We start from the raw sequence: 23694 nt of genomic DNA on the forward strand, positions 1-23694 counted from the left end.
AGGACAGGAGGGCGTAGGATGGGATGACCCCCATCTCCCCCTCCTGCACCCCTGGAAGCCCTCCTGGTGACAGCCCCACCTACAACTGAGGGGGTGAGCACACCCCTGAGCCCCGCACCGCGGTTACATAACCAGCACAGCTGGAACAAAACCAATTCACTTTACAGGAAAGGAAGAACCTTTTAGATAAATGAGAAGCTGTATCTGTGAGAGACCAAAAGCCCTGCGATCCACGCCTATAGTTTGAAAACGCAGAAACAAAGCATTCTTCAAAAAGAGGAGAAAAAGGGATTTATAGGTAAACCATCGCTGAACTCAGAGCAAATATGTGCTCATGGGAAAGTTATAAATCATTCATGTGACACAGATTCTATCTCACGGTCAAACAGAAGCTCCTCCTGTCCCACGCGCGTGTACACACAGCACACAATGCCTGTCACAGCTTCTCATCTCCAGCTTAAGCGTTTATACTAAGAAATACTTAATGTCATATTTAATAAACATCTTTTGATTTAAAACTTTACACTCCTTCAAGCACATTTACATTTTAAATTGCTTGGGTTTAACACTCAAAACAAGATATTCAAATCTTTACAAACCTTTAGAAAGCAAACATCAACTCCCGGGGCCGCCGTAACTCATCCCAGCGGCCTCCTATCACACGTTCTCAACACATGTTTGCTGAATATCAAATTAAGTTCTTATTTTTGTATACAAGCCACAAGCCACAGTGGGAGATCTATAACCTTCTTCTCTGTCAAGCCTTGGAGGTTTTCATCCTTTCTTTGAGAAAACAGGCCTGGCGAGCTGAGCACCACAGAACAAACTCCCCCAGGAAGGAGTGTTCTGTGGGCAGGCGCCTGCTAAGGAGTGCAGACCCCACAGCGGGGCTTCGAGGAGACGCCCAGGAGGGCAGGTGTGTCTGGGGAGGGGCTGTGTGGCCCCCAAACTTCCACAATCAACTGTATCCCTGGTCGGGGAAGTAAGATCCCACGTGCTGCAGGGCAGCCAAGCCTGTGCGCTGCAGTGAAGGCCTGAAGATCCCACGTGCTGCAGGGCAGCCAAGCCTGTGCGCTGCAGTGAAGGCCTGGCACGGTCCAAACACAAAAACGGAACAGGAGTAACTGGTGATGTGGAAACGTCCTTCCCTCCCATCTCTTAGAGGAGGGTCACGCACGGGACACCGGTGCCCTTCCAGATCGCGGCTGGCGGGCTTTCTGTAAACAACCAGAGAGCAGTGACTGGGGGCTGTGCGGGCCACACGAGCCCCATGTCAACGCTGCCATCCCGGTGTGAAAGCAGCCATGGGCCATACTGACGAAGTGTGCGTAGCTGCATTTCAATAAAGCTTTATTTACAAAAAGACAGCGTTGGGGGGTGCAGGCTGGAAGCGACAATCCCTGTTCTAACTCAATACTAAGAGAATCACCATGTGAGTTTTTAAAAAGCACTTCATACACACTTGGCAACTGAAAAACAAAGAGCAAGCTAGCAAGCTAACAAAACCACATACCTTCATTTATAAACTCAAGATCGCTTGAAAAGAACTTTACTTTTTTGACACTTCATGGTGTTTCTTTTATCCAAAACCCCTTACTAAATAAAAATAAGATTTTCTTCTTCACACAATATGAAGAAATTATTAGAAGCCGGTAGAAGCCAGAAACGGCAGGGCGTACCTTTTTCTCCAGGGAGTTGCTCCACTCCTTGAGCAGGTTGACATGCTGCACCGCGGAGCTGGCCTCATGGGCCTTGATCTGCTGGTTTGTCCCCTGAGAACGAAGAGGAGACGCGGTCAGCCAGCCTCCCTCGGTCAGAGGCTCAGACCCTCAGACGACCTCACGCCAGCACCACACATGAAGGGGGGGACTGAATCGGGGAAGGGTCACAGGGCATCTCCAGCCTCAGGAGGGCTGTGCTCAGTGGCCCCTGAGCTACTGTGTGCAGGCAAGGGGGCCGTACCGAGAGGAACCGAGCAGCTCAAAGATGAGGCGCTGCGATTCTGCGCCCACTGCCTCGAGGCCGTGGGCTTCACTCACCCCTCAATTTACCTAGGCTTCAGACTTCCAACATTAAGAAATTAAATTTCAGACATATCCCTTTTGTTCCTTAGTAAGTTTTCTGCACTAAAATATAAATGGAAAACGTCGAGACATCTGCAAGTCGTAACTAGATGGTCCTACAATAATCTAGTGAATGTGCAATCCAAGTAGGATTCTAAGTCATCTATTAGGATATTAACTTACTAGTGAAACACTAGTATCAGAAAATGTACTGTCCCTAACTATTCTAAGTATACTTAGAAAGTTACGTACAGAACATAAACAATCTACAGAGTACATAAGATGTAGACCATCTCAGAGTCGATAATGAGCACGTGAAACAGTACTTCATATATTTAAGAAAATAATTGGTATAAGAATGTAATTTGTTTTGGATACTGGAAAATTTAAAAGCCATGGAAAGCATTTTGATGATCTCCAAAACATATACTCTGTACATAGAATATTCATATATATATGTTCATACAAGTATTGCTAAATATCAACATATATATATACATACACAGAATGAATGGTGTGTAAGTACATACGACATAACAGCAGTGAGGGCTCAGTCTCTTTGAGAGCCGAGCAGAGGGCAAGCTACATTCGTCCTCACTCTCAGGCTTTTTGCTTTCTAAGAAAATGCTGAGATGCCAATATCTCTGCACTGATTTCACAATAACGTATTGATAATACATAAAAATCAAATATAAAGTGCTTTAATTGAAGTATATACTGCCCTTTGATAGTTCTAAAATCAAGATATGCATTTAAATGAAAACTAGTTCAAATCCACTAGCAACCTCAGGTGTGTTAAAAAAAATCACTTTCTAAGAAAATGTTGAGATGCTAATATCCCTGTACTGATTTCACAATAATGTATTGATAATACATAAAAATCAAATATAAAACTCTTTAATTGAAGTATATACTGACCGTTGATAGTTCTAAAATCAAGACATACATTTAAATGAAAACTAGTTCAAATCCACCAGGAGTCTCAGGTGTGTTAAAAAAACAAAAAAACCAGGAGCAGGCACAGGCGTGGCAGTGGAGGCGACTCCTCTCCGCCCGGCAGTCCGGGAGGTGTGGCGTGTGCATGGGACGCACTAAGGACACACGCATGTGCAACGCTCACGGCCGTGCGCTGGCACACATGTGTGCTGCCGAAGCCATGTCCGGGGCGCCAGTCTACCTAGAGACCCCACCCCACGTCCTGCTGGTTTCAGTGTGATCCTTCTGCTAAGGCATTAACTCCCCCTCAGCACAGGTGTCCACCTGAAGTCTCACGACACCCCCGGCCTGAAAAGTGGGCCCAACGGCTGCTGCACGCGGCTCTGCCACCGTGCGCAGCTGGTGACTCGGCGCCATAACAGAATGGAAAGCTCGGAGCCTGCACGTTAAAATGTCAACAGAGTTAACTTTCTCTCATGGCGGAATGTCAGCGACTGGGAAGGACGAATGTCGGATACTGACCTGAAAAACGCAGCCATAGCGCTTAAAACTACAGGTGCTGGGGGCATTGACACACTCTGACAAGTGTGCACTCAACTGCAACGGGAAAGAGACGTGAGTTGTGGCACAAACGTTTGCATGAAAATGTTCAAACATATCAAGGGCACAGGTAGCATCTGCGTTCTAATATCACGAATGGGGCTTATCAGCAGGTGTGTTTACACCACCTGCTTCCTGGACTTCTACCCAGTAAATATACAGTATCACCACGTGTATACACATATATACACCATATACAGAAATACATTTACTGTAACATTTCTTACACTTGCGGCTTTTTTTAGAACAACTTGTTTTGTGACACGCTGTCCGCAGAATTTTAAGAAGGAAAAAAAAAAACTGAAAAGCACATTTAAAGACTATAAACAAAAAAATTGCATGAAACACAAAAAATAGAAAGCATTCCGATGTAGCTGGGCCACACACCTGTATACAGTACACAGAAGTAGGTGTCTCTCTCTCCAGGGAAGCGCACACAGGCGCTCCCGGCCCCCCACACTCACGACAACTGCAGAGGGGACTCTCCTTCTGAAAAGACTCCCCTCCCTCAGTTTGCCCAGAAATTCATGTGGCTTTTCAGAGACCCCTGAGTCATCCTAATGGCATGGATCTGAACGTGCTCCCCTCCACTTCGGGAGGACAACCAGGAGGAGCCACGTGCTCCACTTCAACATCGGCAAATGGCCAAACACACACCGCTTGGGATGCCCCGCAGGGGAGGAGGGAATGGAAACATCTGCATTTTATAGACACGGAGTTTTGCGTTAGACTAACACAGTCTAAAAGATAATCTCTTTCTTTATTGGAAACTCAAGGGACAGATTTTCTTTAGAGAAAACGATCAGACCCTGAATTAGCAGAGCAGCTTGTGAGCGCAGTGCGTGGGGGCCCGGGAGCGTGTTCTCCTGGGAGCCAGCGCGTGTAGGACTTCGCTCTGGTGGGTGAAGGTGGCCACGATGCCTTTTCCTCTGTTCTCTGGGACACAGTCCCCTCCCGCCAGGTCTGTACTCAGGGCGAGAGGGAGAGGCTCAAAGCACAGCCTTCCTGCCGGCTGTGCCAGTTACAGGACAGGCCCGAGGGACCCAGCTGCCCGCTGCCAAGGCCAACCCGGAGGAAGGTCTGGGCCTGGGCAGGTGGTGGTGGCTGCACCTGGAAGAAGCACCCAGGAGGCACGTGGCGGATGACAGGTACAGAAATTCAACAGGTGGCCGTGTGTGCAGTGACGTCAGTTTGAAAATCGTAAAACATTTTCTTTCACTGCCATCGGTACAGTCATAAATCTAACCAGCTAATGCTTGTAATGTTAAAATTGGGGACATATCGAGTTTAGCACTATTTTCTACAACTATAAACTCAGGGTTGTACTTTCCCTAAATTGGCTTCATCATCATTACTCTCAGAGCCCTACAGAATTTAGGGGAGCTCGAGACTACAGCAAGAACCATCTGTAAAAGGGCACCTTTCACCAGAAACCCGAGATCAATGCAGGTTTAAACATTTTTTAAAATAAAGATAACTTAAAGGCAAATGGAGACAATTTTGTTCCTAATATAGATAGCCCTGCGTGAGTCAAAACTGAGGAAAGCATATGGAACCCTGGAAGTTATTTCCACAGCAGCCTCTTCGTACGTTCACTTTAACAGAGGGGCTTCCTAGCTGTGGAGACAGTGCCCTCGCTGTTCTCTGAGGCATAGCCAGGGGCCCAGGAACCACCATCACACCCGGCAAGACCTGCCCCTTCCCAGCAGGGACATTCCGGGACAGGGCACCTCGGTGAGAGGGGCTCCGGGGTCCTGTTGCACCCGTGTCCCTGGCCTCAGGGACGGGAGAGACCGACCTCCTCCACCACTGCAGTACCTGCAGTGTCAAATCCCAGGTGGCTGAAAAGGGCTGAGGTGAGCAGGCTCCTCAGGTCAGAGCGCCCAGGCCCGAGGGCGCTCGGTGTGGGGACCAGGCCTGCAGGCACCCCGAAGCCCACAGGCGCCCCGCCAGCTCCCAGAACAGCAGCCAAAGGGACCCAGGCCAGGGCCAGGTGCAGAGCACCAAGAAGCCTTGGAACTGTTCCACCTGGATATACCCTGGTCAGACAAGGTGACCGCAGGATCTACCTGCCTCAGGGACAGTGGGCCCGAGGGCCACTGTCCAGGTGCCCCCCGCCACCTGCCACCCTCTCACCCCAGGGCAGACCCTGCACGGCCCGTGTGGCGGAAACCGCTCATGAGTATCTCTCAGTCAACTGATCTTCCTGAGACAGTCATAGAGTAATTCCTCTTCTACAGATTTAAACCTAAAAAGTGTCGCCCACGCTTGCACTGAATATATTCCCATTTCCTCAGTTCTCAATATTTTTGCTCTGAATCCACCACTCTGTAGCTTTTAACTGCTTGTTTCTGAAATATCTGATTTTCAAGAACAGCAAGAGGTTTTTCATCGTTCTACTCTATTACCACCATGGACTGTGATGACCTCAGGCCTCGGCGTCAAGGGGGAAGTGGGGACCCGTAGGACCCCCAGCCCCTGCAGGGGCGCAGCTGCAGCCCTCACCTCGCTCCTCAGGAGGGTCTGGACGCTGCACTTGTGTGGGCAGGACACTGCCACGCAGGGACACTCCGTGTCTTCGTGTTTCTGGAGGAGAAAGAGAGACCGTTGCTAACGCTGAAACACAAGACCTGCCTTCCTTCAGAGGCCGCCAGCGCCCCCACGAGGCCCCAGAGGGTGCGCCCTGTCCACAGTCATGCCCGTGTGTCCTGAGACTCCCATCACACCTGCATGGGCCGTTGTGTTACAGAAGTGTGAGTGCTGACAAGGCGGGCCCTCCCCAGAGCTCCGCAGACCTGACTGGTCGGAGTGACTTAAGAGGGGGACACTCTAGGACAGTCCTGCCCCAGCCCACCTGCATGCCCTCCAGCCGTGTCCCCCGGGCTGACGCCACCCTGCCACCTGCGCCCAGCAAGCTCGCTCACACAGGGGTGGATGCCGGGGCCCAGCCTCTGCTGGCTGGGGTGGACATTTCCCCTCTTGCTTCTCAGCTTGGAGTCTGGAAACAATGCTTCTCAAGAGCCTGAAAACAGTGTGATCCCCGGGAATTTAAATTCTGTCCTGAGAACGTGCCTGGATTCCCTTTAATGCAAGGACGATGTAGGTATGTTCCAGTGTGGCCATTCTCTGATGGCACAGATTTCAACATAGAGCCTGGGTGATGGCCACTGCCAAACTCGGTGCCATGGGCACCTGCTGGCACCTGACCGGTACACCTGCCACCGGCAAAGCATGGGCCAGAGCTCCCGCGGGCCAGCAAGCCCAAGCGGGCCTGGAGACAGCACCTCCAGACACGTGACAGAGGCCACACAGGGAGATCCTAGACCTGCCATGAAACACAACTGCGGAGCCAGGCCTCAGAGGGCAGCACTTGGCAGGAGGAGAGATGGTGGGCTTCCCTCAGGCCTAGGACACTCCGGTTCTGCTGGCAGGGCCTCCAGCCAGGCTGCATCGGGGCAGCGCTAGCCACGGGCTGTCTGACCGGGAGATGTGTGGGCCAGGGACACGGTGCCCGCAAGGACGCTTCTCTGGCCCGCGAGGCCAGTCATCCTGCCGCCAGCAGTCCCTGGTCTGGATCAGCCTGGTAGGTGGGCAGTGTGGAGAGGACCCCTCTGCTCCTGAGCATGGTCCTGGAGGCCCACAGAGCCCCCAGCACCTGCAGTGGGCGAGCCCATAGCTGTCTGGAGCTCATTGGAAGGCTCTTGGCTGGACTGAGCCTGACCAGCACCTCCCATGAGGGGACCCCCCCGGGTACTGCTCAGAATCCCTACAAGTTCCCTGGTGCCAAGTCAAGGCTTCCTGCATCTTTCAGTGGGACGTCTCGGCCAGACGGTGTCATCTATAGGCAGGGAGTGACCAGATCTCCCTCGGAGGGCAGCGGTAAGGATGGAGTCAGTCCCGGGCCTGGAGAACGGATGTGGCCAGTGCTCCAGGTGCCACACCCCCCTCCCAAAGCTCCCATTCACCAGGCCGGGCCTGCCCTGGCCTTGGGTCAGCCTGGCCCAGGACAGCGAGGAGCATGGATGGACAATCACCCCGCGGCAGGGGTGCGGGGAGAGCGCCTGGGGGTGGGGTCGCAGGGGGAGCGCTGAGACAACTCAGGGGAGGGTCCGTGCACTGGGGAGGGCAGGCAGGGGGCAGCGGGAAGAGAGGCTGGGGCCTGCACGCCAGGCCAGTCAGGAGCTTCATGTGCAGCCTGCAGACTTGTGCAAGGATGATCAAAACAGGCTTTTCTGGCTATCGGAGGGTAAGCGTCTCACATGGGATTTGGGGGGTTTTGCCAGTTCTGTCAAACCTTCCCATCTCCAACAGCGATGGGTGAAAAAGGCAATGTGTGACTTCCAATTCTTTAACGTGTAGCTATCAGCACGCTCTTTACTTTAAGCATTTCTATTTCCTGTGAATTGCCATTTATAGCTTTGCCCACTTCAGTGGGTTGAACAGTGACCCCTGAAATATCTCCCCCTGGACCTCAGAGGGTCTCTGTAGATGTAATGAGTTAAGAGGTGACCCTTGGCCACCCTTTACAACTCTTTGACTTTTAACAAATTAACAGAACTGTTCAAAGAGAATGATACTCTATAATCTCTGGGCTAAATGGAAGAATTTTTTTTCTGATGCTTTATGCTAACAGATTAAAAACACAAACACAAAAATACCTGGCACGCCAATACCATGGTTTAAAGATAGAAAAGAACTGCTCATAAGACCCTGAGGGTCTCCGTGCTGTATCAGTCTACTTTTATCAACACTTGATGTACTTGTCACACCACAGGATGCAGGACAAGGAGGAAAGTCAGGATGACCTGGGGCTTCAGGCCTAAGTTAAACAACTGTGCTTTTGAAAAATAGACTTAAGGCCTGAGAGGACGAGACTGTATGCGAGTTGAAAGAACAAGACTTGGGAGTCGAATTCCGCCACCACTGACAAGATGAGGGCCCTTTCCTGGCGGGGCAGGAAGTACGGGTGTGGCTGCCTGCTGGCGCCAGGGCCCCGGGGCCCAGAGCGGGGGCACCAGCATGCTCCCCACAGTGATCACAGGCGGACAGAAAGCAAGATCTGCCCCAAGACGCACTGCAGGGTCAGCACCCTGAGGACACGCCAGGATGCCCCCATCACTGAAGGGTAGGAAGATTTATGAGGAAGGTTTCCTTGTACAACTCAGGCCCCAAACTTGCAATTACTGCTCTGTGCTTCTGCACCTGCCTCCTCTCTGCAGTCAACACATTTAAGACCCCCCGTCAGGTCAAATGCCACTTCCTCTTGACTGCCCTCACCGACCCCGTCAGGCCAGGTGAACCGGCCCTTCCCACACCGGCATTTACACAGCTGGCTGTCTCCCCCGCCAGACGGTGGCGTGAAGGGGTGAGACTGTGATATGCTCTCTTGTGTGTCCTGGGCAACTAGCTCGGGGTCTGCTGCCCCAGCGTTTCAAGCCACCACCAGCGATGCTGCTGTTCCAAAACCCGCCTCTGCGCAGGCTTGACTGAGCTCAGAATCGGTTACTGACAAGCTACTTCACTCACATGCTCTACAATTCTTTATCAAATGAAAATTAATTTCTGAATTCTATTCTGCAAATAGAGGTAATTGATTTTTGCAAGAAGCAAAGTATAACTTTGATAGCAACATGGTAATATGTGTAAGGTCGGGAGGATTGCTCATTGGGTACATGTTGCCTTCACTCAAATTGAATTACTGAAGAAGTTATTCAATTATGAAAAATACTATTGCTATTTTACAAAGGGGAGGTCACTTAAAGGTTATTAATAACCAGAAACAACAATCATACAGGAAACAGACTTCATGAGGGAAGAAAGTCACAGGCACAGAAAAGTTAAGCAAAGAAGGTAAAGTGGAGGTTACGGTGATTATTCTCACTTCATACAGAAAAACTAAGACAACCATTTCTAAATGGGGTCAGTATGTGCTCCTGAACATCTGCCAGGAACAAGCTGGTGGTCCTCAGGCCTGGCTGCCTGTCCAGGGCCCCTCTGTCTGCTGACCCACCAGTCACTGGCCTGCTGGGTTCAGAAGCCCTGCCCAGCCCCAGCTCCACCCCCACCTGCCCTGCCACGCCCCACATCTCCCTCTGGGACGTTCCCCTTGGGGCCCTCCCAGGCTGGCCGCCCCTCCGCTGGATGACCCCCTTGCTTTGCAGGCTGTAAGCACTGGGCGCCCAGGCCTCAGGCCTTGACTGGCCCTTCTCTCTACTCGCTCTAGGGCCTGGGCTGCCAGGACCACCTATTCACACACTGTGGCCCAGACCACTCCCTCCTCCCCAGAGCCCACTCTCTCCCTCTGAGCCACACCTGGACAGGGCACTCTGGTTCATCTGCTGCTCTAGTTACAAGCGCTGGGCATCCGCTCAACTCACAGTCTGTGCTCAAGCCACCAGCTAATCCCACTGGCTCTGTGTAATGCTGACCAACCACATCTGCCCCTTGCTCAGGGCTGCCCAGACACCCACCTCTGGTCTGCTCCCATCAACTTCCCACCTCGCCCCTGCCCCGTGCGAGGCAGCCCCTGAAATCCACCTGCTGAGTGGGCTCCGTCTTGGAGCCAGAGCTGCCCGTGGCCGCTCCCCCTGCCCCAATGCTCTTCCTGCATCGTCCCGACGGCCTTGGAGGGGCCCACCCTCACCACCCCTCCTCCCGTCTTTGTCGTACTTATGACCTCTTCCCACTGGAAGATGAGGTCACCCTGAACCCCTAGAACAGCGCCCAGCACACAGTAGGCATGTAGTAAATATGTACTCAACAACCAAATATTCAACACTGTCCACACCACTGACTCTTCTGGAAGCTTATCCTTCATCCCAACATCTGTTTCTCTTTAATTTACACGTAAGTGATCTGATTCTAACATGCGCACAATATAAAACCGTGCAGAAACAAGGGAGGCATGAAAAAATGTTAACTTCTCCTCTCTCTCCAAGAGAGACAGCTGTACTTCAACGCTGTGGGATCAATCACCCTGTTGAAGTGACGGTTCTGTCTCGGAGCCGTAGAATGGTTAAGCGATCCGACAAGAGGAGGCTATTCCCTGGGACAAGTGGTAAATTCTACCTTTTTTTTTTTTTGGCACCCCAAATGACAGTCGATCAAGGCAATGAAAAATGCTAATTGCGTAAATCAAAATGGGCAAAACAAATACAGCTTAGCTCTGAAATAGTCAGATGAAAGTTGCTGGTTACACCTATCTCTTCTCTTTATTTCTGAGAGGACAGTCACTGGGCGAGCGATCCTATGGATGAGCGGGCTCTGGACAGAGCCAAGGGGAGGTGGGGGACACCGCACCTGCAGCGTGACCATGGGGACCTGGCTCTTGCAGTGGCTGCACGTGGCCTCGCGGTATTTACAGGCCTTCTCCACGTGGTCACGCAGGTCCTTCCTCAGCACTTTCTCTTTGCAGTCGGCACGGACACACGGGAGCTCCTCAAACTGGCAGTCATTCTTCAAATGCACCTGGAAGGCAGACCATCCGGAGTTCTCAGCCGGCAGGCCTCCAGGCTGAGATACCAACCGCAGCCTCTAGGGTGTCAAATCCTATGCAAGCGTCTCTTATCGGCCGCTAGACCAGTTTCTCACCGAGAAGAGTGACCAACCTATCAAGAGATACTGAATTTCATATTCCATTTAGTGATTACTCAAACTATATTGCTTTTGAAGAACTAAGTCAATTAACCTTTCTTCCTGGATAAATAAATGGTTATCCGCTAAGGACTTAGTTTTATTCTAATTCAAATATCCTTCCAGGATTAAATATGACAGTAATAAAAAAAAAACATAAGAAGTTACATGGAATTTTATGGTTATAAAAAGGAGGAGGTTTAAATGGGCCTTCTATAATTAACAGTCAATTCAGATTTCTTTCTACTCTAAATAGGGTAGGGTGCTCAAAAACCAATTGACATTTCTGCCTGTGATATCATAAAAATAACACTTGCCACCCAAGTGGCTCTGTCTGCTCTCCTATTTGGTTGTGTCTGAAAGGCAGATGCAGACGTGGTCTTGGGGCTCCACGGTGCTGACCGGGGGCCGTTGTTTCTGGACGTCTCACCGCACTCACCAGCAGGTGCCCCAGGGCCAGCTGCTCCGTGCAGCCCCGGCCCTCGTTCCGACAGAATATCTGAAGGGCCAGAATCTCCCTCTTGCAGCAATTATCCTTAAACACCTGAAATTGAAAGACAGCTATTTTAGAGGATTAAGATTTCTTAATCTCCACATGCTGCTACTTTAGACAAGGCAAGACCACTCTAAAAAGTCACGAGCACATCTCTGAAGAGGGCTCACAAAGCACTAAGGACCGTTTTAACGTCTAAGTGAGCAGAAAGAAGGAGCCATCCCCACTAAGAGACACAGTTTACATGATACAACCTTAACTACCAGCTTTTCATGGATAAACCCAGAGTAAGCAAGCTGTACTGAACAACTGAAGATCACTCTGGAGCATCCAAGCGTTTTAGATGGACTCACATTCTCAGGGCGAGCCCACACCTGGACCGAGTTCACATTGGATCCTGGACACTGCCAGGCCCCAGCCTTGCTGGGAGCGGAACGTCCCATGGAGGAATGGGGCGGTGGGAGTGGGCGCTACAGCGGGAGGCCTTGCTAGATCCTCGCCGGAGGAACAGAGAATCAACCCTAAAAGACAACGAGCTGCAGACGGTTTATACAACATTTATCTTGGTTCCTGCTCTGAAGGGTATTATCACTTGTAACTAACTCATTTTTCACCAAAAAGAAGGCATTAGCGTGCTATTTAAGCAACTTTTAAAAACATGTTGCAAAGATATAGTTAATCCAACAATGAAAATGTCCCCCTTTGAAAATGAAAACCCTCCTTGAATTTTCTTTTTCCCTTAGAGAGCAAGTACTCTCAGTCCTTCTAACAACACAAGCTACACCACCCTAGTACTCAGACACTTCTAAGAAACCCCCACACACTAATGCTCTGTAACAGCAGAAAACCAGAGAGCTCTTTCTTGACTCCAAAAGTAAAGAAATAGAATCAACAGCTGCTAAGAGTTAAAAATAAACTAATTTGGAGCCAAATCTAATCTTAGGTAAACATGACTTTTTTTAAAAGGTCATAATTTAAGATGTTGAAGTCAACAGAACAGGTATTTTGAACCAGTAAGAAATAATGTGATCACAGAAAATGATCTTTCTGTGCTGCTAAGTTTATTTTCTTTTCTTTGGGCTGCCCCTCATGGCTTGTGGGATCTTAGTTTTCTGACCAGGGACTGAACTGGGTCCACGTCAGCAGAAGCACAGAGTCTTAATCGCTGGATCACCAGGGAATTCCCTAAGTTTCTTAAATCACTTGAGTTTAACTTTGGTTCCCCAGTGGCTCAAATGGTAAAGAATCTGCCTGCAATGCGGAAGACCCAAGTTTAATCTCTGGGTTGGGAATATCCCCTGGAGAAGGGAATGGCAATCCACTCCAGTATTCTTGCCTGAAGAATTCCGCAGACAGAGAAGCCTGGTGGGCAGCAGTCCATAAGGTCACAAAGAGTCTGATACAATTGAGCAACTAACATAACTTCATAACTTAGGGAGGAAAAAACATAGATTGAAAACCTAAGAACAATAAAAGTACAGAACTTCAGGGCTGAGAAGGAGCTCGTATCATTTCTGCAACCATCCCATTTTATAGATGGGGAAGCGGAGGCCCTGGGGCGGTGCCCGCCTCAGTGACCTGCCCAGTGGCTGAGGTGAGTCTCCCGGGGCCCAACCAGACCTACATTTCCCCATGAGGATCCCTGGCTTATTCAGTCTCATTTACGAGTCTTCATCAAACTCCATAATCGTTCTTCAGCTATCAATGCCATTGAAAAACAGGGGTAACAACTCTGAATAATGAAATGAGGCACTAAAAAGTTCACCTCAGCCCACTGCTTCAACCTCCTCTCCCAGTCACATTGGTTTGCTGTTGCTATTTAGTCGCTCAGTTGTGTCTGACTCTTTGTGATCCCGTGGACTGCAGCCCACCAGGCTCCTCTATCCATGGGCATTTCCCAGGCAAGAATACTGGGGTGGGTTGCCATTTCCTTCTCCAGGGGATCTTCCTGACCCAAGGATTGAACTGTATTGTGTCTCCTGTATTGGCAGGTGGGTTTTTTACCACTGAGCCACTGGGGAAGCTTGTTACATTGGTTAGATAATCGCTAACAGGTTGCCGTGTTAAAACAAGGGGTAGAGCCGAGTGACCTGTTTTTCTTACAAAAAATCCCCTCCCTACTGCTGGGCAGGTAAATGCTGAGGAGGCACAGGTATGCAGATTTCGGACAATTCTGTCTCTGACCTGCCTGGAGCAGCTGATGCTGGGGCCCATCCTGGCAGCCCTCGGGCCCCCGTCACCAGCAAGCCCCAAGTCCCCACGCGCACCGGTGCTGCCAAACAGCAAGGCCACGGGAAAACCCGAGTGAGAACTTCACTGTACAATTTAATGGCCTACACTTAAAAAATGGTTAGGTTCATTAATCAAAATATCAGAACCACGTATTTTTATTGATCTTTTAAGTACTTCAAGAACGAGTGGTTTCAAATGAGAAGTGTGCCTGGGAGGGCTTGGCAGGGTGCAGACGACCACATGGTGGGTGAGAAGGGCCCGGGATCCTGGGTGCTGGGCTGCGGGACCCTCACAAGCTCTGAGGCACCCTCAGCCACGCAGGGGACGGGAGGGCTGAAAGCGCATGTGTCTAATGACTTCCAGGCGCTGCGTGGAACGGGAGACAGCACATTCGGTGGGGTCTGCAGACCAGCACCGTCTGAAGCCTGAGTGCAGCCATCTGGGAGGAGGACCTGAGACAACAGTGCACATCCCCCACCTGGGGTCTTGGGAGGTGAAACCATGACTGACCCAGGGGAGGAGGCAGGCTCGGGGCTGAAGCACCTGCCCAGCGTATCTGCCCGGTGTGCCGGGGTGCTTACAGCCCCCTGCCTCGACCCTGCTCTGCCAGCCATCAGAGCCAGGGAAACTCAGAGCCAGCGCGCAAGATGCGAACCTTGCGGAAGGCACCACCCAGAGCAACACGGAGACTAAACAGCTTTTTAAAAACCAGGAATACCTTGTCTTTGATGATGACTTCTTGACAAGCAGTACATTTTGGGCTGGAGGAGCTGAGGGGAGAGACACAGTAAACGTGTTAGAGGGTGAGCACCTTCTCATCTGAACCCACTGGGAACACTGAGCCATTCACTTAGGGGTCGTGTCTGCTGTGCAGAGCTCAGAGCACCAGGGCTTCAGGATGCCAGGGTAAGTTTGGTTTAAATACGGTTTAAGTGGGAGAAAAGGGCTAAGATTCTTTTTTAGTAGTGATTTTTCATAAGGAAGTTTTTCAGCAGAGCAGCTTAGATCAGTCCCTCTTGGAAAGTCCCTTTCAATTAAAAGTGAAATTTCATTTCAGAAACCAAAAGCAGCTCCGCGCGGAGGGGCTCTGTGGCGTGAGTGTCCCCAGCTCCCCGGAGGGCCTCTGAACAGTGCTGCCTTACCAGCACAGAAAGTGCTGGATCCACAGGCTGTCTCCTTCACAGCCGCTGAAAGGCTGATGGAATTCCACGGACTTGAATCCCATGGGAATCGAAAGCTGAGCCTGTCTACAGAGACCACGAGTCTCCTACATGATTCTTGTCCCCAAACTCAGGACACGAGCCACTGCTCCCTAGCTGCCCTTTTTTGGACTTGAGTCTCACCCCCATCCTGTGCTGGAAACCACCTCCGAGAGATTAAAAATAAAAAACTAATTTTGAGTGCTCCTTCCTTCCAGGGCCCCTGCCCTCGACAGCCTGAGAGCACCTGGCATCCAGGCCAGGGGCACTGTGGGGGATCCGGGAGCAGCAGGCAGGTGGGCAGGGGGGCCCTGGGGAGAGGGTGGGAGACCTGAGGGTTGGGGGCAGGGACATTAACAGGCTTTAAAATGATAGCTCGCTCATCCAGACTTCACCAGCATGGAGCCTGTGCTCACCTGTTTTAATCATGGGACTTTCTGAGCACCCTTAGAGCCCAGGGCGCCTGGGCGGGATCCCCTGACACCTGCCGAAGGCCGGAGCAGGAGGAGTGCCAGGAGCAGAGGAGGGCAGAGACTGGAAGAGACCCCGCCCCCGGCCCACGGTGCCCCAACAGGGAAAGCAGGCGCCCTGGGGCTGCGCCACTAAACTCCGTTCCAGAGCTGAGTCCTCAGTCTGGGGGGAGAGGACGAGAGCTCAGCCGCAAGTCCCCAGAGGGAGCCCTGGGGAGGGAGGCTGCTCCCAGCGGAGGGCTGGACGAGCCAGGGCAGCCTTCCCGGTTCCCACCCGCCGGTGGGGGCCCAGGCTGAGCACAGTGCTCAGCACCCCGCCGGGTGAAACCTGCGGGATGAACCAGCACGCTCTGCTATACAACTCCAGCCTCCCTGACGCTGGGGGCTTTGAACGCGTTAATTCACAACGACATGCCCGCGAGGGCTGCTGCGGACTCCCTGACACTCAGCTCCAGGGCGTCCTGTCCTTACCGAGGACCTACCCCCCACATCCCGAACCGGCTGCACATCCCCTATCCTGGGGGATCGCCCTGAAGGGCCCCACCATCGTTGGTGGACGGGGTGGCTCCTCCCCAGAACGTGAGCGCCTCCAGCAAAACTGGGCCAGGCAGACAGGGGACAGGGGCCCCAGGGGAAAGACCTTGCGGGGGAGTTGGGGGGGCGCCCCAAGTCTGCAGCCGGACCCAGGCCCTCCAGCCAGACGCACCTGAGCAGGGCGCCCATGCAGGTCTCGCAGAAGCGGTGCCCGCACTCCGTCTGCTTGGGGCTGCAGAGCACCAGGCGGCACTTCTCGCACTTGTACTTGTCCTCCACGGCCTTGACGAAGCGCTCCTTGTAGCCACCCTGCTCGGGGACCAGCACAGCCGGCCCGGCTCCGCGCTCGGGGTGCAGCTTCAGCGGGGGGTTGGCAGGCAGGGCGCCGGCCGCGTCCAGCTTCTTACTGGGCTCCATCCTAGGAGAAGGGGGTCCATCAGAGCAGGGACGTGGCGGGGGGCCGGCAGCCGGCCAGGGCTCCCCGCGGGCTTCCAGCCTCCAGCACCCAGGTCTCCGCCCGGGGCCTGCTGCGAGGCGCAGATTGCATTGTTAAGGCTCTTCAATTTAAAATGCAGATGATGCTCTGCGTCACTTCGGATTCTATGGACCGGACCGTTCTGACGGTGCGGCTCCTGTCACCCAGCAACCACTTCCCTTGGGCGGGCTGCCCGGCCCCCTTCTCGAGCCCGCCCTGCAGCCTCGGACCCGCCCTGGGTGTGCGGGACCCGGTGCCCAGGACTGGATGCCGGCAGGGATGCTGGGCCTGGCCAACCGCACAGTGACACATGGCCAGTCCCCACCTGCGAGGCCCTGTCCCAGCAAAGTAGAAGGCGCCTGGAGACACAACAGAGCTCCTTTCAAAACTCACTGGGTCTCTCAAGACCAGCTATGCTCCTACTCAATCCTTCTACTTCTGCTACTGACACAACTAAGGCCCAAATGCCTTCTCCTTATGAGGTGCTGGGCGCCCCCCCCTCAGCCCGAGGCTCCCCAAATCCTTCTCATGAGGCGCTGGGCGCCCCCCCTCAGCCCGAGGCTCCCCAAATCCTTCTCATGAGGTGCTGGGCACCCCTCCCTGCTCAGCCCGAGGCTCCCCAAATGCCTTCTCCTTATGACGTGCTGGGTGTCCACCCCCGCCTCAGCCCGAGGCTCCCCAAATGCCTTCTCCTTATGAGGCGCTGGGTGTCCACCGCCCCCCGCAGACCGAGGCTCCCCACCAGCCAGGCCAGGCCGGACTCGGGTTCTGTGGGAATGGGGCACACTGCACCCCCGGCCCCAGGGGACCTGGTGGGCCGGGGGCAGAGGCCGCGCTGCCCAAGGCTCACTCCTCACGCTGCCTCTTCCCGCCCCTGGACAGGGCCGAAGGGAGGTGCGCCCGTGGCCGGGACGAGCAGGAACCACGCAGGAGGCAGTGCCCATGACAGGAAGATGACCCGTGTTCCAGCCACACGGGGGTTACTTTTAACAAAACAGTACACTACTGTGCTAAGCGCAGGAGCCTCCTGTGGCATCTATTAGTGACACCAAAAAAAAAAAAGATTTCAAAGTGACCCCCAGCAACCCTTTGCTCACCATCACTGATTAGTATCCTGTTTGTCAAGACACTAAACGGGAAGGTGCCTGTCTGGGAAACGGATCAACCAGGAGTCAGGCTGTTGCCACGGGTCGCCTGCCCGTCCTCCTGCAGATGCTGACCCCAGCTCCGCCGCCCTCCTCTCCACACCCCTCCCGCCTTTTCACGGAGCCCACCCTGGTCAGCCCACTCAAGGCCCACCCCCGCGGTCCATCCTCCCAAGCCTGCTGCTTGTGGTTTACTTACTGCCTCACTCCCTGAGGCAGGGCGTGGGTTTGGATCTGCTTTGTTGAACAGACCCTGGGCACCTGGAATCACTAGGGCCTGAGGTAAAAGATTCTCATTACACATCTGCTGAGTTAACAGAGGGAAAGGTGAGGTCTGAGCCACTCATAGCAAACTGTGTTTCTGTGAAGTCAGAAAAAAGAAAACTTCATTTTTCAGAACTAATCTCATAGCTTCATGCCTTGAAAACCTGCGCTTAGATCAGACGCTACTTGCAACTGTGGTTCAGTGTGTTATCCTGTAATGCGTGAGGAACGTGTGTTCCATAAGTAAACAGTTTTCAGTGAGACATGTTTGATTCTTTGGCTGTGAATTCCTACTTCAAACATAAGAGACAACTCAGGATGAAGCTCAGACAAACAGTCACTGCTTGTTTGCGTGTAACAGGTGTGGGTCACACGGCCTCTGCAGACACGTGAAGAACGCAGGGTTGGCTCCTCGGTTTTTACCGGCTGCCTAAGACAAGTGAGCACACGCCAAGAATCGCAAGCACATGAGGAGAACCTCCCTGCAGCCTGTCCTGAAAGGCAGAGCACAGGCCTGTCAGGACTCCCCTGGAATGTGGGGTGCTGACCGGGAACACACCCCAAGGGCTGCTCGAAACCCCGCCCAAGGCCCCCGTCCCGCCCCATGCACGGTCCATTCCTGAGCTGAGCTGCTGGCTGGATAACGAGCTTCCAGGGATGGAGGGAAAGAAGCACCTGGGCAGGACAGACAGGAAAAGCATCAGCCCTCCCTGAATACTCGCAAGTGAGGTCAGAGAAGATGATCTGAACACGATGCACCCAGGACAGGCAAATCCCAGAGCCCCAGAGCAGGTGCTCAGTCGGCAGGGGTGGGCGCACCTATTAACGGGAACGGGGCTTCCTGGGTGACCCGAGGGTTCTGGAACTGGGCACAGAGGTGACCGCACATTCTGTGAAGAGACTAAAAACCAGTGAGCCGTACGCTTTAAAGGGGGTGGACTCTATGGTATGTGAATGATACTTCAATTTGAAATCTAAACAAAGAATATGTCAAAGTAACTGTTTAAGCCAGTTCCATTTAGGTTTGGTTAATTTGTGACATTTATACGTGGCGTCATACACTTTAAATGTAAGACTAGAATCTAAGTGGCTATGCCCGATGCTGGGGAAGGGCCTCAGGAAGATTTCTCTATGAGAGTAGACACTCGCAGAGAAGACAATGAGGCCCAGAGGCGGATGCTCTGCTGGTCTCCGTGCGAGTGTGCAGACACCTAGGATCAGCACACATACGTGGAGGGAACGCATCTCCTCCTTCCTCCACACAAACCACACTGCGTGTGCAACACATGCAAACTAACCTACGGCTCTCCTGCATCACCAACCGCATCCCGGGCATTTCTCCACAGCGGCCTGTGAACAGGCACCGTATCACGGGGAAGGCCACACGGCATGCCACGTGGGGTTCTCTAGTTCTGCTCACGGACAATGAGGCTGGTTTCAGCTGATATTATAAACGACCTGCAGAGAACACTCCTGAACACATCTCTGCACACTTAGGCAAGCACACAGCAACATGGCCGCTGGGTCAAAGATCACGTCCGTTTTAAAATATATTGTTATTCAGTAGCCAAGTTGTGTCCGACTCTTTGCGACCCCATGAACTGCAGCACGCCAGGCTTCCCTGTCCTTCACCAACTCCCTGAGTTTGCTCAGACTCATGTCCATATAGAATCATTGCCCAACATCTTTCTAAAAGGGTTGCCCACTTTATACTTCCTCCAATGGTTAGTAAACTGTTAAACAAACATTGTTTTAGAGGACAACAGCCAGTTTTGCTCCAACGCTGAAGCTCTGACTTTGTTTCAGCCTCAGCCGTGTTTTCTGGAAGGCACTGCTAGCCGTGCGTGAGCAAGTCTCAGGTTCTCCCACGGGTGTTCGTCTCCTGAAGAGCCGCCAGTCGGCTCGGCCGTGCAACGTGGGAGGGCATACCCACTGGCCTCCCATCAGGCGGGAGAGGCCTTCTCAGGTGAGTGGCTCTGCAGGGGTTGCCGAACCAACCACATTTCATCTCAGCAGATAACCAGGTACCTCCAGCGTACATGGCACTCTGCCTTGCTTGTCAGGGAAAGGTGGTGAGGGAGACTGTCCCTGCCCCTCGGGAGCTCTGCGGGAGTCCTGAGGAAGGGGGGCACTCCAGGGTCAGCAGGGGTAATGGCGGCAGGAGCGGGAAGCATCCCCTGAGAGCTTACAGGGGCTGCGGATCCTCAGGCTGGGAGGCTTACACCCCATGTTGGGGAGATGGGGCTTCCCGAGCGGGACTTGGGGCAGGATGATCCCACCTCTAGCGGAGGGCAAGGCAGACACACACAGATGCAGCACAGCTGGGTGGGTGTGGCGGGTGGCCAGGTCCTGGGGGCTCTGGGGGTCAGATAGGCAGGGCGTCCAGCTGCGAGTGGCCTGGCTGGGAGGGCAGGCCTGGCGCTCCTGCCCTGAGGCAAGTCCTCGGGCACAGCTTTTATCCTGTTTTTCTTTTCCCATGAAAAGCAGATGGCGCCCCCGATTCTCTGGCATTTTCAGGCATCACTGAGGCATTGCATGCAGGATCCCCTGTAAACTGCAGCACTGCACCCAGAAGACACACTCTCCTCCCGCTGGGTCGGGGAGTCCACGGGCATCAGCTGCTTCCTCACTCTGGACAGCTTAATGCCTTGTCAAAAAGCCCTTGCTCAGCAATTAGGCAAGAAAAATAAGAAATAAACAGCTTCCAGACTGGAAAGAAGAAGTAAAACTATTTCCATTTTCAGATGATATAATCTTGTGCATAGAACATACTAAGGAATCAACTAAAAACAAGCTGAACTAATAAACTTGTTCAGTAAAGCTGCAGGATATAATAGTTCAGTCAGTCAGTCATGTCCGACTCTTTGAGACCCCCATGGCCTGCAGCACGCCAGGCTTCCCTGTCCATCACCATCTCCCACAGCTTGATATCAACATATAAAGCCCAGCAGCATTTCTATACACTAGCAGTGAACAATTCAAAAATAAAATTGAGAAAGCAATCCAATTATGAGTATCAAAAAGAATAAAATATATTCTGAAAATGATAAAACATTGTTTTTACCCTAAGTGGAAAGCTACCCCATGCTCACAGACCGGAACACTCAGCATTGCTAAGGTGGCACTGCCACTCAGCCTGACCTACAGACCCGTCTATACCCAGACCTGGATCCTAGCTGGGTTTTTTTTTCTTGCAGAAATTAATAAGCTGAACCTAAAATTCACATTGAAATATGAGGGACTCAGAATAGACAAAATAATCCTGAAAAAGAAGAACAAAGTCGGAAGACTCACACTTCCTTATTTCAAAACTTACTACAGATGAATGAGGATACTGTAGTACTGGTAAGAAGGACAGACAGACAGTCAATGAAGCAGAACCAAGAGTCCAGACAGAAATGCTCACGTTTATGGCCAGCTGGTTTCAGACAAGGGCGCCAGCTCGTTGCTGGGGAAGGAGTAGGGTGTGCTCGGGCCGGCGAGCTCACGGCCGCCACAGAGTGGAGAGGGCTGTGCCCCAGTGTGTCTCTTCACGGCTCTGGCAGGCCATGCTGGCAGCCACTGCCCAACAGCTTCGGGACACCTGCGTCCTCCTTCCCAGGTGGGCAATCCAGTTCAACTCTGGTACAGAAAGTGCGCTTCACGGAGAACAGCGGGGTGGGCTCTAAGTCCTTCCGGGCTGATATCCTTCTCTGCCTTTCAAGAAAACGTAGTGTGTGTTCAGTTCAGTTCAGTCAGTTCAGTCGCTCAGTCATGTCCAACTCTTTTCAACCCCATGAATCGCAGCACGCCAGGCCTCCCTGTCCATCACCAACTCCCGGAGTTCACTCAGACTCACGTCCATCAAGCTGGTGATGCCATCCAGCCATCTCATCCTCTGTCGTCCCCTTCTCCTCCTGCCCCCAATCTCTCCCAGAATCAGTCTTTTCCAATGAGTCAACTCTTTGCATGAGGTGGCCAAAGTACTGGAGCTTCAGCTTTAGCATCATTCCTTCCAAAGAACACCCAGGACTGATCTCCTTTAGGATGGACTGGTTGGATCTCCTTGCAGTCCAAGGGACTCTCAAGAGTCTTCTTCAACACCGCAGTTCAAAAGCATCAATTCTTCAGTGCTCAGCTTTCTTCACAGTCCAATTCTCACATCCATACATGACTACTGGAAAAACCATAGCCTTGACTAGATGGACCTTTGTGGGCAAAGTAATGGCTCTGCTTTTGAATATGCTATCTAGGTTGGTCATAACTTTCCTTCCAAGGAGTAAGCATCTTTTAATTTCATGGCTGCAATCACCATCTGCAGTGATTTTGGAGCCCCCCAAAATAAAGTCTGACACTGTTTCCACTGTTTCCCCATCTATTTCCCATGAAGTGATGGGACCAGATGCTGTGATCTTAGTTTTCTGAATGTTGAGCTTTAAGCCAACTTTTTCACTCTCCTCTTTCACCTTCATCAAGAGGCTTTTTAGTTCCTCTTCACTTTCTGCCATAAGGGTGGTGTCATCTGCATATCTGAGGTTATTGATATTTCTCCCAGCAATCTTGATTCCAGTTTGTGCTTCTTCCAGCCCAGCGTTTCTCATGATGTACTCTGCATATAAGTTAAATAAGCAGGGTGACAATATACAGCCTTGACGTACTCCTTTTTCTATTTGGAACCAGTTTGTTGTTCCATGTCCAGTTCTAACTGTTGTTTCCTGACCTGCATATAGGTTTCTCAAGAGGCAGGTCACATGGTCTGGTATTCCCATCTCTTTCAGAATTTTCCACAGTTTATTGTGATCCACACAGTCAAAGGCTTTGGCATAGTCAATAAAGCAGAAATAGATGTTTTTCTGGAACTCTCTTGCTTTTTTGACGATCCAGTGGATGTTGGCAATTTGATCTCTGGTTCCTCTGTCTTTTCCAGACACATAAAAATGATGCTGGGCGATGTCCATGCAAGGTGAGAATAGGAATACAGCAACAACAAACCCCAACACCCAGCACCCATGTGACAGTCACCATCGCCCAGCACGCCCCACCTCAGCCATCCCCTGCCTTGCTCCAAGTCCATGTCAGCCTCAACTTTGCAACTACAGTTCTCGTACTGTCACACATTTTTCTTCTTAAAACATTTTTGCCTCTTTTTAACCTCATAAAAATGATATACCATATACAGGCCTCTGCAATCAGTGTTGTATCAATGTTATGCCACGTGTGCTGTGTGTAGTAGACAGAGGTCATTCATGTTTTACTACAGTGTAATACTCCACAGTGTACTTACCTATCTTTTTATCACACTGCTTTCTGCTGGCATGGACACTCTGTTCTGAACATTCTGGAGCATCTGTCCTGGGGAACTTTCTCTAGGGTACACACTCTTGATCACGAGACTAGGGTTAAGCAAACTGTAAGCTGTGGGTTATATATGGTCAGTCGCCGGTTTCTGTTTGGCTCTCAAGCTTAAAACACTTATTCTTAAAGAGTCAAACAAACAAATGAAACCAAGGCAACTACGTGACATGACCGTGCACATTACCCACAAAGCCTAGGATATTTACCTCTCGGCCTTTAGAGAATTTGCCAACTCCTGCCCTGAGCTTCACATCTAGAGTTCACAGGAACGGCTGGTTTGCAGGGTGTTGGCATGGCCAGTTCACAAGCTTCGCTAA

General features: G+C 51.8%; 1 protein-coding gene across 1 annotated transcript in view; it reads right to left on the reverse strand.

The window, feature by feature from the left end:
* TRAF3 (TNF receptor associated factor 3) overlaps positions 1-23694 on the reverse strand; it is a 112305-nt gene that overhangs the window by 9955 nt on the left and 78656 nt on the right. The window contains exons 3-9 of the mRNA XM_086362818.1: positions 16332-16577; positions 14675-14726; positions 11671-11775; positions 10899-11066; positions 6105-6185; positions 3522-3596; positions 1680-1772 (exon numbers count right to left, since the gene is read on the reverse strand). Coding sequence (XP_086218944.1) covers positions 1680-1772; positions 3522-3596; positions 6105-6185; positions 10899-11066; positions 11671-11775; positions 14675-14726; positions 16332-16576 — 819 coding nt within the window. The 5' untranslated portion in view covers position 16577. The remainder of the gene's footprint in view (positions 1-1679; positions 1773-3521; positions 3597-6104; positions 6186-10898; positions 11067-11670; positions 11776-14674; positions 14727-16331; positions 16578-23694) is intronic.

This window comes from Bos grunniens, chromosome 21 (assembly GCF_055505025.1).
Source record: "Bos grunniens cultivar Pamir isolate PY7600 chromosome 21, Bosgru_T2T1.0, whole genome shotgun sequence".
Taxonomy (NCBI): Eukaryota; Metazoa; Chordata; class Mammalia; order Artiodactyla; family Bovidae; genus Bos; species Bos grunniens.